A 16,330-nucleotide genomic window follows, 5' to 3' on the forward strand; every position below is an offset into this window, starting at 1 on the left:
GTTCAGCATTGATGATTCTCAGCATGTATGATTAGCTTTATTTTTCTTTATGAGGTTTGAGGTAACCTTGGCACTATCCGAAGTTTTACATACAAATACGTGGTCAGCCTTCTAAAATGTATCTCCCTGTTGTCAGTTTCTTGTTTTTTATATCTACAAAGTAGACAACCAATAAAGAATTAGTAACAAAGTTTGGTAATAAAATTTATAAATATTGGCGCAAATCTAAGAAGGAAGTATGATAATTTCTTAAGAATATTATGATAAGTTCGGTGTTTGAGGAAACCCTTGGAAGTTGTTGTTATAAAAATATTGTATAGGAATAGGAATATTAGAAAACTTGTAACATTTTCTATTGTAGGTTATCGAAGAACCAATTAGCCTGTTTGCTGTTTCGATCCATGTCAAAGTTTCCTTATCGCTCGTTTGTTAATATGTGAAAGCAATTCTCAATAAAAGTAGAAAATATTTTATAAATATAACTTCCTGAGTCCGAGGGTATGATATTTTCGTTTATTGATTTGATTTTTACAACATGATATCTTTCCATTATACAGACACAAGAAAAACATAAATTATAATTAAAATTAAAATTAAAATTATAATTATTAACTAAAAATTACAACGTTTCGTTTCACGAAAAAAACTTGATGTTAGCATCAAGTTTTTTTCGTGAAACGAAACGGTGCACTTCGGTAAAATATTTTATTTTTTTGGTTGTCCTAAATTTAGAACTTCAGTACTCAGGAGGATAAAATATAAAAGAGAAAATATTTTTATTGAAGCGTAAAATTAATTAACTTTACTTGCAACTCCAATAAACTGTTATTAAAAATATGATATGATATCAGCCCCCAATGACTTCCAGATAGGCCGGTTGGAAACGACCTGCATCCATTCTGCGACCTTAATCAGGTCGTCTGTCCACCTTGTGGGTGGGTTTAATCAAATTTTTAGTACAAAAAGAAAACTGTTCCAGAAATGGTTAAATCAACATAAATATATATTTTTTCAAAGATCTCTTTTAAAACGATGCTAAAGTTTCATCGATCGTCAATTTAGATAATTGCCATTGTTTTATCATACATGTGACATCTAAAATATTTACAACAAAACCACACATTTCGATACTAGTAAATACGGCAAAATACACCTTATAAGCTTGAAAATAAAGTTATCAATTTGAAATGTAACGGTAAACGAGATGTCATTATTGATCGTTTTCCGATTCATTGACGAGTTAGGTAGATGGCGCTGTGTGACAAAAAAATGTGATGAATGTTCATTGAGTCGGAGACGATTGTTATCTACGAAGTGTTAGGAAGTGTCTTGACAGAATATTATTATATTATTTTTATTTCTCGATTTGAAACTTTAGCAAGTTATTGCCATTAGAAAAGTAAAGCATTTTTTGTTGAGTTTAAGAAAAATAAAAAGTTGTTCTAAGTGCAATGACTCTGTTTTATTTTGAGTTCATTTTTCTTATACAAAGCTTGTGTCTCAGTGACATTTTAATTGTGGATTGTGAGTTAAAGTTACAGCTAGCAGTTTGCAGGTACTTACAGTCAAGATAATGTTATTAATAATTAATTAATGTACTTCCACGCTATGGATAAGTTAGTCATCAATACCTTCTCGAAGCGGGATGCGGTTAGCAACATTTCTGCTTTTGGATTTCTTGTAAAACCGGTGATTTCATGCTACCTAGCTTGGTTTCTAGCTATACAGACGAAAAGTAGCACGAATCCATATATTATAAGCTTCTTTTGAATAATTTTTAAGTTCCTTTTGACGTATTTTCGAGTACTTACAACAGCGTAAGATGTTTGACAATCTGCACATTTTATGGCGACCGTGAGATCTTCGTTCCACTCATTAAACAATGACCGATCTGAAGTAAACGTTGCATGTTTCAATACTTTTTTTTTTTCAAATACCCACAACGTAGAAACAATGTAGCGAGTGTCGCAACAGATTTATTTATTGGAAACATCGATAAAATCTTAAAATCATAATATTTTGGAGCGGACCGGTGACACACCGAGCCTGCGCGCACGCAATGAATCATACATAATTGATCGTCAAGCGAGATCGCTCCGATGACGTTGTCATCTCGAACACGGCTTTTTGTCACTTTCTTGTTACTTGTTACTTTTTTTTTTAGTCTTAGTGACCTTTTCGTCGCTTCACTCGGTTCGATAAATGAATGGTGTGGCGATGACTCCCATTTTTTTCTTTTCGAAAACATTTTGGGTTTGTCGTAAAGGAGATGATAGAATTTGTGTCTCAAGCCTCAATCTGATTTCTTTTAAATGTTACAATAATTATAAATGCATTTTTTCTAAATCAGTTCTGCCTTTTTACCAACTTTCACGGTTACAATAGGATTACAAGTCCCCCTTAAAGTCCGGATAAAAGCGTCTCGTCTCGTCTCTCAGAACCCTCGCTTTCACCCCCAAAGCCAGTTTGAAGCTCGTGTGTACAAATTAATGGGAAATTTACCCCAAATCAATGGTGTGCTCCGGTTGTACAGGGTGTGTAATTGTAACTTATCGACTGGTACACGTAACCCCACACTGCAACACGTTTCTAGGCGTCAGAATGCAACAGGGGTGCGAAAAGAAAATTAAAGGATGTTACATTTTAGGTTTTTGTGTTAGATGTTGGTTTCAAATGGACAGTTGAGGATTTTAGAGGTGTGTGTCTGTTACTAAATACTTGATGTTAGGTAAAAACATGGAAGGAAAACCACGGATAAAAACAAGTATTTTTTATAAACATATTTTTATTATTTAAGTAAGTACGTGATGTTTACTTTATATCATTAAACATATCGTTGATCAGATTAAATAAATACAAGATTATTAAAAAGCTTAAATACTGATCATTAAATTCTCCTGCGTATTTTGCCCTGGCATCCGCCACAAGATACGTCAACGTGAATCAGGTTAAAAAAGCTTTTAATGAGACGGCATTAAAGTTGTTTTTTAAATGATAGGGAAGACAATAGTTTCGCGAAGCCACGTGGCGCGCCCTAGTGCCCTCTCCTGCCCCATTGTTAGTGTCAAAAAACAAACCTAAACTCACGTATCGCCCATTTAGGGTACCGTCAGATATTCCATAAAAACTTTTATAATAAAAATAACAGTCATACTAATATAATAATACTACTTATAACACAAAAAATTAAAATATAATATTTAGTTTATTATTTTGTCCACTCTAACAGTTTGTTTAAAAAAATATTCCATGTTTTTTAATAAATAATTGATTGGTGGATTGGAACGTTTCATAGTTTTTAATTTCATTAGTTGGATCACTTTGATACCTCGTCTTTTTAATACTGTTCAAAATAACAAAAGCATTTCTGTTTGATTAATTAAAAAGTTGTAAACTAAATTAAAATGTTGTTTGTTTTTCTATGTTTTCAATTTATTTCTGGGATTTTCGTTAGAGACTTGTTTGTATAGTCAGTGTTAAATTAAATTGATTACAATGAAACACAGTAAAAAGTTTAGGAAAAAATAGTATATAAATTCAACCAAAACATAGGTTAGTAGTTAGTGAGTACCTACACATTTTCTTAAAGTGGCAGCACCCTAATATTTCCATTGGTGTCATATTTGCCTTTTTAAATAAAATATCGATTTTGCGCTCTTTCTTTGCAGACATGTATCAACACTATGTACTTTATATTTAGTTGAATTGATAGTCACAATCATTACCTGATTTGGTACCAACACAAACGAACCGAACCAAATGGGGATAACATAATATTAAAAAGTTACGGGCCCCTAAGTTTCGCAACGCAACCCACTTCACCGTTTTTATTAGAACAAAGGGCACCGTTCTTGGGAAATGGTTTTTCGAAGGTATTGTTTGGGTATTCATTGTGTATTTTTCCCGTGGTGAGGATCATAGTTCATTGTTTAATGGTATCTGAAGAGACTCACAAAAGTTTAATATCAAATCGTTATAATAGGACTCCTGATGAGGTGAACTATGCTTCGGTTTGTGAAGTAGGTTTTCATTTGTTTTTTTTTATGGAATCACAACACTAATAATACTGTAGTTACCGAAATGTTACACTTTATTCTGTGTGAAATGATATCATAAACTATACTAATTAGAAAATAAACTAGAATTATTTATAAATAAAAAATATTTTACGTCGAAACTATAAAAGTTCTAATTAGATTATTGTACGAATGGTACGTCATCGACTTATTAAGATCTCTATCAATCTTTCTAGAATCTAACAGCTAATTGCTTCTTCGTAAAAAGCAATTGTCAAATTATTATGTATTCGTAAAAATCTGTCTGATATTTTTTTTCAAGACTTCTCCACTTAGCTAGTTAGCGTTTATCCTAAAATACAACAAGTTGCATCTAGTAAAATTCTAAAAGCAAACAATTCCGAAAAAAATACAACTGGAAATGTGAAATGAAAGCTGAAACATTGTCATTTGTATTTCTAAAGAACAATTGTAAGGTACTTGACCTAAAAAACTGTGCATCCGTCATTTTATGAGCTCCATGTTAAAATAGGACAGGTACACCTTGAGCTTAACAACCAGTTTATCATGGTCCCAATCTATATGATATTCCCTCACATTTGAAGGTCAGTTTATATTGGTCTGTGTAACTTGATGTGTAGCCGAAAAGCTACTCCTACGTCAAAAGTAGAAAGAGTTGGCATTTCATTTCAAGTATCAATTGGACTAGTTGTCAAGTAGACATACAGTACGATATTTTTATAATTGAGCCGTTCTGTTGTTTCCAGTTTCAGCTTTGTACTGTTTCCTACTAATAGATGAAAGGATCGTAACGAGACAATTTTAGTGGATTCTGAAAACTGGGGAACGTTTGTTAAACTGCAGTTAAATGTAGATAATTGTACTTGATTTTTACATTGAGATAGAAATATTTGTTTACTTTTACAGTTTTACTAATAAAAATATATTGAACAATTGTTTAACGTCTAATTACTTATTCAATAGATTGGTTGTGAATAACTACATATACAGTACTTTACTAATAAACAGTTTATAAGCCTTGTATAACTATTTAATGAATACGACACTAACTATTGGTAACATTTTGAATGAATGTCTTTGAATGTCCCGAAACCGTTGTATTTTTTGTGTTATATTAAAGTTTACCTTATTTAGCAATTTATTTATTGCTAACCTTATCGTAGCCTTTTTATTTACAGGATATTCTTAAACCCACACCTAATTTAGACTTGCCTTAAAACCTTCTACTTAAAAAAATAAAGCCAGAGTTTTCCAAAAGCCAATATAAGATTTTCAACCGAGCTTTATAATGCACCATTTCAAGTGTTACGCCTGCAATTGATTCAGGAATCGAAACACTAACACTATTATAACAATCAATTGCTCTGATATAACAACTCAATATCAATGAGATCGAGTATCCAGATCATAGTCTATTGGATAACAGAGCTTCCCTCTATTATATCCTCATTAGTGAATCTGTTGCTGATACAAGGCCGAAATCAGATCTTAGGATTGTCTACTAATATGTAGACATAAACAGAACCTTAATATAATTGAAATAAAATTCAAATTAATATTAGAAAAGCTGGAGAGAAAATTAAAACAAATGTGAATATTTTATAGTTAGAATTTTGAACGGTCTCTTTGATCGAGTCGTTATAAGTCCGTAAGGCAAAAAGGCTCAAGATTTTCCCTTATCTATTTTATGAGATCTGTAACATTACGCCTTGTCACTTTCCCAGAACGGCTGATGCCTGATCCGGGGACTGCCTAGCCGGGGCCCTGACTTGAAAGCAGAAGTAGAAACAGGTTGGGTTTTAGCCAGTAAGAGTCTGACACTCGCTCCCGCCTCGCTCAGGGCGGAAGATGATATTGGATAAATTTGCTTCTTCAAAAACAAAACTTATCACTTTAATTATTTTACTCGTATGTTACTTTGATCAAGGTATTTGTCTTCAGGAGTCACTCTCAAGGCCACTAGAGTTACATACGCATAGCAAAAAAGAAAAGTAAATAAAGTTAAAGTCAAAAATATAAATTTTACCTCACCTCACCAACAACTTTAATTTTTTTTTATGTTATGGCCGAATACTTTAACGCAAATTTCTCACAAATATACATTTTCACGATCCGTTTTTCAGTTACCCCGACCATTAACTACTTTAGGTTTGGAAATATTTATTCACATCAACAATTTGACTTTCATATTAGTATAAAATAAATACTACTAGCTTGTGTTTGTTTGTTTTAGGGGAACAAAAAAATCGTGCAACAACAGCATTTTTTATCATAAAAACTAAGTTCTTCAATTTATTTTTTAATACAGCGGATGGTTCAAATGAAAACAAATACAGTAAACAAGGTTTTGTTAACTTAATGAATAGCAAAAAATGTTTAGAGGAAAATATTCGTAGTACTTCGATTATATTAATAATGGTGATTGATTACATAACGTTATATTTTCTTATTCTTATTGATTAGGTTATATAAACTAATACGTATCTAATCTTTACTTGACAATCATAAACAAAATAAACCTTTCTTTTTTAGATCCATTGATTGCAGTTCGATATAGAAATGGATTAAAACTGGTTACAATAGTCGTGAACAATGGAAATAGAAAATTACTTCAAATAAAAAAGAGCCACATTTTCTTTTAACACAAGTGCAGTCAAGAGCTTAAATAAGTATAGAATTGACACCTGTACCCATGATAGCGAACTAAATGAGATTAATATTATAGAACGGGGATGTTACAAAACCCCTCGCAGGTGGGTGTACGATCCCTGGCAATTTCTATTGTTTGATATCATTCTGGGTACAGACAGGAGCAGTGATTAAATAATATTCTTCGCTACAATCTATTATTAAATTATATTCGATGGGTCGAACATTTCTTTGTTGAAATTAGGGCAGCGAATAAGGGTTTTGATTCTTTTATAAATGTAATATGTTTGCAATTTTTTTTTATTATATTGATATTGAAGTAGAGTTCTCTGTTTGTTTGACAGTTGTGAATCTTCATAATGATGTCTTCAAGGACCTGGTCTGCCTCATGGCTCATCACTAGACACCAGACCGATAGCGTTCAAACCCAAACCTATTACCAATAAAAATAACATAAATCAACATATAAAACACCAATTTATTAGCACAACATCATACTCAAACACAGTAACAACCACAAAGGATTAAAAGATTACGCATATACCAGCTCAACCACAAACAAACATTACAAATTAAAAAAAAATCGCATAAAAATCGTTTGAACGAACTCGACCAAATCAGGTACAGACAAATACGGTGGAGGGTGGCACGTGACCGCCACGTGCTTCTAAGTCCTCCTACAGAAAGAATCCGACAGGCTTTCCTAATGATCATGAGCTAGGCTCCCATCTCAAATAACACCCCATGACCCATGGGGCCCCTAATATACTTGAAAATAGAGGAAGTAAAAATGTTACGGGAACCAAAAAATTTCGACCTATTAGCACTCTTTTGTTCTCCATGGGTTAGTTGTATAATGTCTGGGAATTTTGTTGTTTGTTATTGATAAGGTTGCTGTTGCATTTTATTATGGGTTAAATTTTAAAAGTATGTCAGTGAAAAGTCTCTCGACTGGTGATGAAGCGAAAGAGATATGTAAGATTCGTAGTAATTGGCGCTCCATAGCAATTGGCGCTCCATTGTCTCTGCATTAGAGGTTATGTACCATTATGTATATCTGTCTGAGATCCAAGTAGATAGTTAATATTGAGAAAATACTTTTAATGTTTTTTTTTATGTTTATACATATTACAATGACCACTAGTTTCATAATATTTGGATAACCTGAACCAATTCTGTCCTGGAAACCAAACTATTCCTCCAATTTATTTCACATAAATTTCTGGTTTGACTATTCACATATTACCCGAATACTAGTTACCAATAATATTGGTGATTCTATACACGCTCATCAGTTTGTCTATTATGAAAACAGTCAGTATTTGATGTATAATAGGAGCACAATAGCAAATATGAATCTGATCCGATCAGTTACGGAGTAAAGCTATACATGCCTGATATTTTGGCAATAAATTCCATTTATAGGCATTTTGTAGGCTGCCTATTGTTTGCAACGCCTATTGCATGCATTCGTCAAATAACGCAACGTGAACAATGCTTCTGATTATAAAGAACTAAAGAATCATTTCATTGTGAATTGCAGAAATTATTGACGAATTGTACTGTAGACGACATCATTTTTTTAATGCCCGTTTTGTTTATTATTTTACAATATTAGACACGTTTTTTTTTCTTACGGATATACGAATACTTTCGAAGATAATAAATATTGATTTGAAACATCACGTGCCGTCATTTCTAGCTAAGTTAAATACGTAGGAATAACGTTTTTCACTCACTCACTCTTCACTTCTAATAAGTATTGTTATGTTATATGACAAAAATAAAAAAATACGTGTTTAATATTTTTTCATTACCCAACTGAAGGACTAAATAGATCTTTAATTTTCAATACCCCGTCATCATCCCTATTTTCATGGGTAAAGTGAAATATTATTTTACGCAGAGATGCCACACATTATGATATTATTTCATTACTTGCGACATTTCTTTGTTCAGCAGTGGACTTTATATTTGACAGTGATATTATCATCATTGCATGTTTGTATTTGAACAAGCAAAATAATGCATTTTATTTACCAATCCTATTTAAAAATACCGTTACAATCCGGAACGAGTATATTTTTTTAATACTTCAACGAATTTTTCATACCTATTGAAACATTATTCAATTTCATCAACATTTTTGTTGAAAATGCTCTAGGAACTGAAATATCTCGCTTTTTCATATTAACAAGTCAAAAAATGTTGTTTAACGTTTTTGATGTCGGAACAGCGTTATATATTAACAGTCAATATGTTCAGGATACCAAGAATATTCATATTTTTGTTTAAAATTATGTTACGAGTATTGTTGAGCTGATGAATATCTATTTTAATACAGAATAACTGACAGATTATTTACAATTGAAACCTCTGCGTATGAATATGTCTTGATAGTCCACTGCTCTATGTGATGGTTTTGTCTTTACGTATGTGGTGCAAGTAGGTACGTGGAGTACAAAAAGGTCTGAACTCCTACAAGCATAAAAGCTTTTTTTCGTGACAGATGAAGTGATAGTATACTCAATATAAGTTTATCTGTAGTGTAACTTTAATTACAATTATATTAGAGAATATTTCGTAGTAGCTGTTAGTGTCTGAAAGAAAATGAGGTAATGTATGTACAGTGCCGGAGTTATTAGGCGCGGGCTATACAGGCTAGTGTCTAGGGACCCCCACCACATGCTCCACCGAGGACCCCCGAAGTCTAAGTACGGCGCCGTGTACGTACAAAAATTTTGGCCATGCACATGTTTTAGTTATAGCATCCTAATACGTCTAAATCTGTAGATTCACAATAAGTACTCGTGTGATCTTCTTACTAAAGAAGTTATATTTCATGACCACACTATAACAGCTGCTTTCCATCAGGCGAGCCTAACATTACATAACGTAGGTAAGTTGTTTACCTCGTCTGTGATAAAAATATATTCCATTCCAATTTATCAATGGCGACCGTTATAAAACATTATTATGTGAATATTATAATAAATATATTTTCATCTCCAGTGAAACCTTCGTCTACAAAACTCCATTCAATACAATAAAAGAGAGGTCAAGTTATACTGGACACTGTAACACGTCTGATAGATACCAACGTATATTGAAATTGGTTTTTCTGATCATTGTATTTTTACTGAAGATATTTTTAGCGTTCATATATTTTTAGGTATCGAGGAAAGGTAGTAGAGATAGAAGATAGAATTAGATCGCCTAGTGATCTATTGCCGATTTATCTTTATAAAAATAACTATTGACCAATACTTTGTGACCGAATTCTTTGGATCATAATATTGTATTTCTAAATGTTTGTCCTTTGTGTTTTTATTGTGTACAATTTTTCTAATCTAATCTATATGGTGTATTAAAATATGGTATCTTTTAACAATGCGAAATCACATGATATTCGTCTTCTTTACGTAGAGGTAATATTGTAATAAATTACTGTGACAAACATAATTCATAAATACGCAAGTTAATGCACTAATTGAGATCAAAATCGCAAAAATTGTCAACCAAGTGTATTATCGCAAACGATGGCCATTAACACCGCTATTAACCTCTAAAGCCATTAAATAGCATGTTTATGTTGATCGAATCACATATCACTCGGATCGACTAATCCCTTGCGATCCGATTACTAGAGGAAAAAAGGGAAAAAACTAAAACCGCTATAATAGACGCGTGGCGGAAACAATAATGTTAGGAGAATGGCGGGTAATGAAGAGTGGGCGCGTGGCGGCGCGTGCCCCCGCCGCGCGCCGTAACGAGACCCGCAGTACCCGCACGCGCCCCTTGTTTGACCCTGTGTGTGCAAATTCGAAAAATTAAAAAAATATATTTAGAAAGAAAAAAATGCTTTGTTATTCGATAGGTTTGGGTGCAAATAGGAATAATACTGTGCTCAATTACGGGAGGAAAGCGGTGTGAACTTCGCAGCGCTTTGGTCCAAACCACCGGCACCGGTGGGATCGCGGTTTGAATAAAACTCTCAGATTTTATGAGTGAGATTTTTGGTCGAAGCTTTGTTGTAGGAGGACACTAGTTTCCGGTTGAAAATATCAGTATTTGCTGCCAAAAAGCAAGCGAAACCTAGATATCACGTTATGATATTTAAACAATGTATTTTTTGTAGTGGATTTATTTTCACTGCTAGTCGTTCAGCATGAAATCATGGCCTTTTGGCAGGACTACAAAACATCATTATCACTGAGAAACTGTACTTCTCCAACAATTAAAAACGTTTAATTACATTCACAGTTATAAATTATTCTAAGTAGCTATAATAATTTCGATACCTTCCTTCCTAATAAAGACATTTCTCACTACACCTTACATACAACTACTTAACCCTATCACCGCGTACGTGATAAATACGTGCCGTCTGCGTGAAAGTCGATTTTGATCCGATTCTCTTAGTCGATTAATCAAAACTCGGTCACCTGCGCTGTCCTCAGTTAGTCGTGTTCTGTCAAAACTCTTAATCCAAAGGTTTAAGGTATGTGATCGATTGTCATTTGCCCTGTGAATTTGTGACTATGTGGCTAGGAAATAAGCGTTTAAGCAACTTATTTTCTTTTCGAAATTACAGGGTGCTTACTCCGGTTCTCGTTATAGATTTACTAATGAAATTACTTAAAATAATGTTTTATTTTTAATTTAAAATCAAAATTTATTTATTTGTCTTCATTTCATTCGTTCATTTTTGTTCACAGAGGTTCGCAATAAATGGAATTGTAGTACGAAATTTGCGAAGTTTCGGACGAAACTTCCTCCGTTTTAAGAGAGTGGTCGTGAATGTCTGTCGATCAGTAGCTATAGCTAAATATATATAAGAATACCCTATCAGAGAGTTTTGCATTTGTATAAATAAAACAATCTTTTCATGATAAAAACGAATAAGTACCTACTAAATAAAGTACTCAATATAACATTTTTTGTTCCCTCTAACTTAGTGGCCCCAGTCGGCAAGGTGACTTCTTTTTGGATTTAGATACAACTGAACATTTTGTACGTCGACGTTGTGTTATCAGACTCGATGCATCGGCAGAAGGGTTGGGCCCTGATATTCGGCCACTCGTAACGATAAAAATATGGTGAAGAAAGATAATATTTCCGCTTGATTCTCTTTTTAATTTTCAAGTATAAAGGATGGATGGAATAATAAATGTGTTTGGTATGTGTGAAGTTGTCGGGTGGCTTTTTGTGGTCTTTATCTTGTAATACTGCCGATTTTAATAGTAGAAATCTATTTATTTCATGTTTACTATTGAAATCCTGTGATTATTCACATTGCAGTTATGTTTAGAGTAGAATGTTTGGTGAATTATTTCATTACATTTTGACCCTATCTCTATACATATTGAATTCTGTTTCTAATATCAAAATATGTAGTTTACACCATTACTCATAATGATATCGTTTTTATACAGTTTATATTGAAATGCACCTTTCTACTCTTTTGTTCATCGTGGCAAGAAAAAAAAAATCTCAAGCTTAACTACAACTTCGGTTTACTCGCCTTTTCACGACACGAATTGAAATGAAATTAAAAGTAAAGTTGGCAATTTCCTTTTTTACAAAACAGTCTCAACGGTAAATATTTTAGTAGAATTACTGATTGAGTGCTTCAACTTCACGCAAATTTTGAAGAAAAATTAGTCAAAGCAAGAAAATAAGTAAACAAAATAGGAAATGAGCAAAGAAATATATTTCATTGGTTTACCTTTTGCTATTAAATTGATTTTAAAAGCAATTTCATGGTACAAACGTATTTTATAATTTATAAAACGTTCGCGTTTGCCTCGTTAGACTAGGTGTAGTCATATTGATTGATGCTTGGAGCTATAAATAAATGCGATTCCATGCATGTTTATAATTTCGTCTGTTGCAGCGACCAGTTGTAAAAGTTTACATGATACAAAAGACCTGGATAAAACTGCGACCAGCCTTTTTAATTGTGGCCGAAAACTTAGGTAATTGAGCGATCAACCTCTTAACCCTTACTCTTACCCAACTTACCCTAATCTCTTGTCAAGGATGGGGAGAATAGCAAGTCTCTTTTTTTAAGAAATAAGTCTTTATTTAGCTGGACGTTCTCTAGCTAATAGTAATGACACGAACGGTTTTTATAAAAGTACCTAACACTAAATAAAAAGACTGATTGAGAACATGACCGGACATTATAAAATTGAAAATAAATCTTAGGTACATGAAACAACCAAAATACCTGGTTTTGCCAAAACCAGGGGCAAGGCTAGGCCCTCCGCCACCCCCGCCGTTCCCGCCGCCGCCACTGCAGTAGCAACCGCTTCCCCTACTGCTGCTGTCGCCGCGGCCGCTGCCGGCTGTAATGCCGCCGAGTCAATAGTGACTCCATTACGCCTCCTCCAGGCGAACATCAATCACTGCGCTGCCGCTCAGGACCTACTACTCCAGAGCATGGCGCAGTGGTCGATTAATATCGCCGTGGTCTCCGAGCCCTATTTCGTCCCGCCCAGGGATCACTGGGTGGCGGACTTGGATGGCTCGGTGACCATCATCTTGTCCGCCGCCGCCGGTATCCCGACTCTTGAGGGTGCTCAAAGAGGCCGGGGTTGTGTTGCAGCACGGTTCGGAGAGATCGCTGTGGTGGGCGTGTATTTCTCTCCGAACCGAACTCTCACCGAGTTCCACAACTCCCTAAGGGAGTTGGTTGACGTCGTCGTCGGGTTCCGTTCCCTCCCCGTGCTCGTCCTCGGGGACTTCAATGCCAAAAATCTGGCTTAGGGTTCCCGGATCACCGACACGCGGGGTAGGATGGTGGAAGACTGGGCTCTGGAGACAGGCCTAGTCGTCCTGAACCGGGGTTCTGTTCCCACGTGTGGGATGCAGGGAGAATCGGCGGTGGACAATTCGTTCGCGAGCCCCGCTCTGTCACCGCGTGTGGTCGACTGGTGTGTCATGGAGGAGGTGGAGACATATTCCGATCACCGCTACATTCGGTTTGATGAATCTGCCGAGTCCACGGACCCACCAGTCAGACAGGCCCCATGTGGCCCGCGTTGGGCGCTGAGGCAGCTGGACCGGGAGCTATTCCTAGAAGCCGCCATCGTGCAAGCCTGGGTGCTACCACCGGACAGGCCTGCCGACATTAACGAGGAGGCACGGTGGCTCCAGGACGCCATGTACAGGATTTGTGACGTGGCGATGCCCCGTGTCCATCCAGGACAGCGGAAGCGCCAGATGTACTGGTGGTCGCAAGAGCTGGCTGCTCTGCGCAGTGCATGTGTTGCTGCGCGACGCCAGTACACTAGGCACCGCAGGCTTCGTATCCGTCCTTCGGACGCGGAAGCTAGAGAGGCGGAGTTTTATGAGCGGTACAAGGCGGCGAAAGACGCCCTGAAAACGGAAATCCGACGAGCCAAAAACCAGGCCCGCCAGGAGATGCTGGAGACTCTAGACAGAGACCCGTGGGGACGCCCCTACCTAATGGTGACTCCGCCTACTGCGGTGCCCGATGCGGGCCACGATGACACAGGATCAGAAGTGCCCGAGGCAGAGCTAAAAGTGGCGGTGCGCCGGATGGGCGCCAAGGACACCGCCCCGGGGCCCGACGGATTGCCTAGCAAGGCGTGGGTCCTGGTTTTGGAGACTCTCAGGCCTCGACTAATTGGTCTTTTCAACGCACGTTTGGAGAGGGGCCAGTTCCCGCTATCATGGAAGGCGGGTAAACTGGTCGTCGTGAAGAAGCCAGGGCGCACTGCGGACTCTCCGTCCGCGTACCGGCCCATCGTGCTACTCGACGAGGTGGGAAAACTATTTGAAAGAATAATTTCAAACCGCCTCGTCCCGCACCTGACGGGAACACGGCTGGACCTCGCGGACGGCCAGTTCGGCTTCCGCAGAGGGCGCTCCACGGTGGACGCCATCATGCGCGTGAGGGACCTCACGACGGGGACTGCAGTGTCCAGGGGTAAGGTCGTTGTGGCGGTGTCTTTGGACATCGCCAACGCCTTCAACTCTCTGCCCTGGAGCTGCATTTTGGAGGCACTGCGGTATCATCGGGTGCCTACCTACCTCCGTCGTATAGTCGAGGCTTATCTGACGGACAGATCCGTCATCTACCCCGGTCACCGAGGTGAGTGGAACCGGCGAGAGATGTCGTGCGGTGTTCCACAGGGATCGGTCCTGGGACCGCTCCTGTGGAACATAGGCTACGACTGGGTGCTGCGCACTGACCTCCCGAACGGCGTCAGCGTGGTTTGCTACGCTGATGATACGCTAGTGCTAGCACACGGGAGGTCGCACCAGGTGGCGGCCGACTTGATGACGAGAGCGGTTGCGATAGTCGTTGCAAGGATCCGGCAGCTGGGACTCGAGGTGGCATTTCATAAGTCCGAGGCCATGTGTTTTTATGGCCGTGGGAATGCGCCACCTCCGGGTGGGTTCCAGATCATGGCAGGAGGGGTTTCCATCGGCATCGAGGTGACGATGAAGTACATGCGACTCGTCCTCGACAGTCGGTGGAAATTCGAGGAACATTTCCGAGGTTTGGCTCCCAAGTTGGAACGAACGGGGGCTGCTCTAAAGCGGCTCCTACCCAACCTCGGGGACCAAACGCTTCCTGCCGGAGGGTGAACGCGGGGATCGTGCGGTCCATGGCCCTCTATGGGGCTCCGGTGTGGGCACCAAATTTAAGGCGACAACCAGCTCGCGCGCTGGTTTCATTCCAGAGGATCATGGTCATTCGGTTGATCCGTGGGTACCGCACGATCTCCGGGGAGGCGGCTAACCTCCTTGCCGGATTACCGCCGTGGGATCTGGAAGCAAAAGTGCTCGCGGACGTATATAGCTTACGTGCGGTGGCGCATCGCCGGGGCGAAACTCCGCTGCCGCGTCAGATTAGTGCGTGGCGGGATGAGCTCCGGCGGGATCTCATGGCGGAATGCAAGCAACGACTGTCGCAACCGAGGGCTGGGCTCACTGTTATAGAAGCGGTCAGTCCCCTCTTTGAGGAGTGGCTAGAGAGGCGCTACGGCGTCCTCGCCTACCGCCTGACGCAGGTGCTTACTGGACATGGGTGTTTCGGTAGGTTCCTGTTTCTGATTGGGCGGGAGGAAACGCCCGGGTGTCGGCATTGCGAGGACCACCCGGAGGACACGGTGGAGCATACGGTGGCGGTGTGCCCTGCATGGGCTGAGCACCGCCGTGTCCTCAGGGATGTGATCGGCGACGGTGACCTCTCGCGTCCGGCTTTGGTTCAGGCCATGGTGCGGAGCGAGGGGGAATGGGTCGCCGTCTCCTCCTTCTGCGAAGCAGTCATGCTAGCTAAGGAGGAGCGCGTGAGGGAACGATCCTCCTCACGCCCCAGCCGCCGCAGAGTGTCCACTCCGGGCGTCGGTGATCGCGTGACGATCTTCAGCCACCGTAAGTGCGGGTCTGCGAGCAAGGGTAGCTCGCCGCCCGACCACAACTACACCCGTGCGTACGGCGCGTCGCGTTCCGCGCGCGCCTCATCGAGCCAGACCACCACAGATGGGGCCCAGTAGGGCTGATGCCCGATCCGGAGCTGCGGACAACGTAAAAGGTTACCGGGGTGGTTTTTAGTTAGTAAGAGTCTAACACTCCCTCCCGCGTCACCCAAGGCGGGAGAAGTCATT

The 16,330-nt window shown here is 38.9% G+C and overlaps 1 protein-coding gene across 1 annotated transcript; it reads left to right on the forward strand.

The window, feature by feature from the left end:
• Positions 1 to 7,437: 7,437 nt before the first annotated feature.
• Positions 7,438 to 16,048, forward strand: LOC126912327 (uncharacterized; the record flags this gene model as incomplete). Its single annotated transcript, XM_050704019.1, has 2 exons — positions 7,438 to 7,470; positions 15,689 to 16,048. Coding segments are annotated over exons 1-2 (393 nt in total), but the record flags the coding sequence as incomplete, so codon positions are not given.
• Between the last annotated feature and the right edge of the window lie 282 nt (positions 16,049 to 16,330).

This window comes from Spodoptera frugiperda, chromosome 25, assembly GCF_023101765.2.
Source record: "Spodoptera frugiperda isolate SF20-4 chromosome 25, AGI-APGP_CSIRO_Sfru_2.0, whole genome shotgun sequence".
Taxonomy (NCBI): Eukaryota; Metazoa; Arthropoda; class Insecta; order Lepidoptera; family Noctuidae; genus Spodoptera; species Spodoptera frugiperda.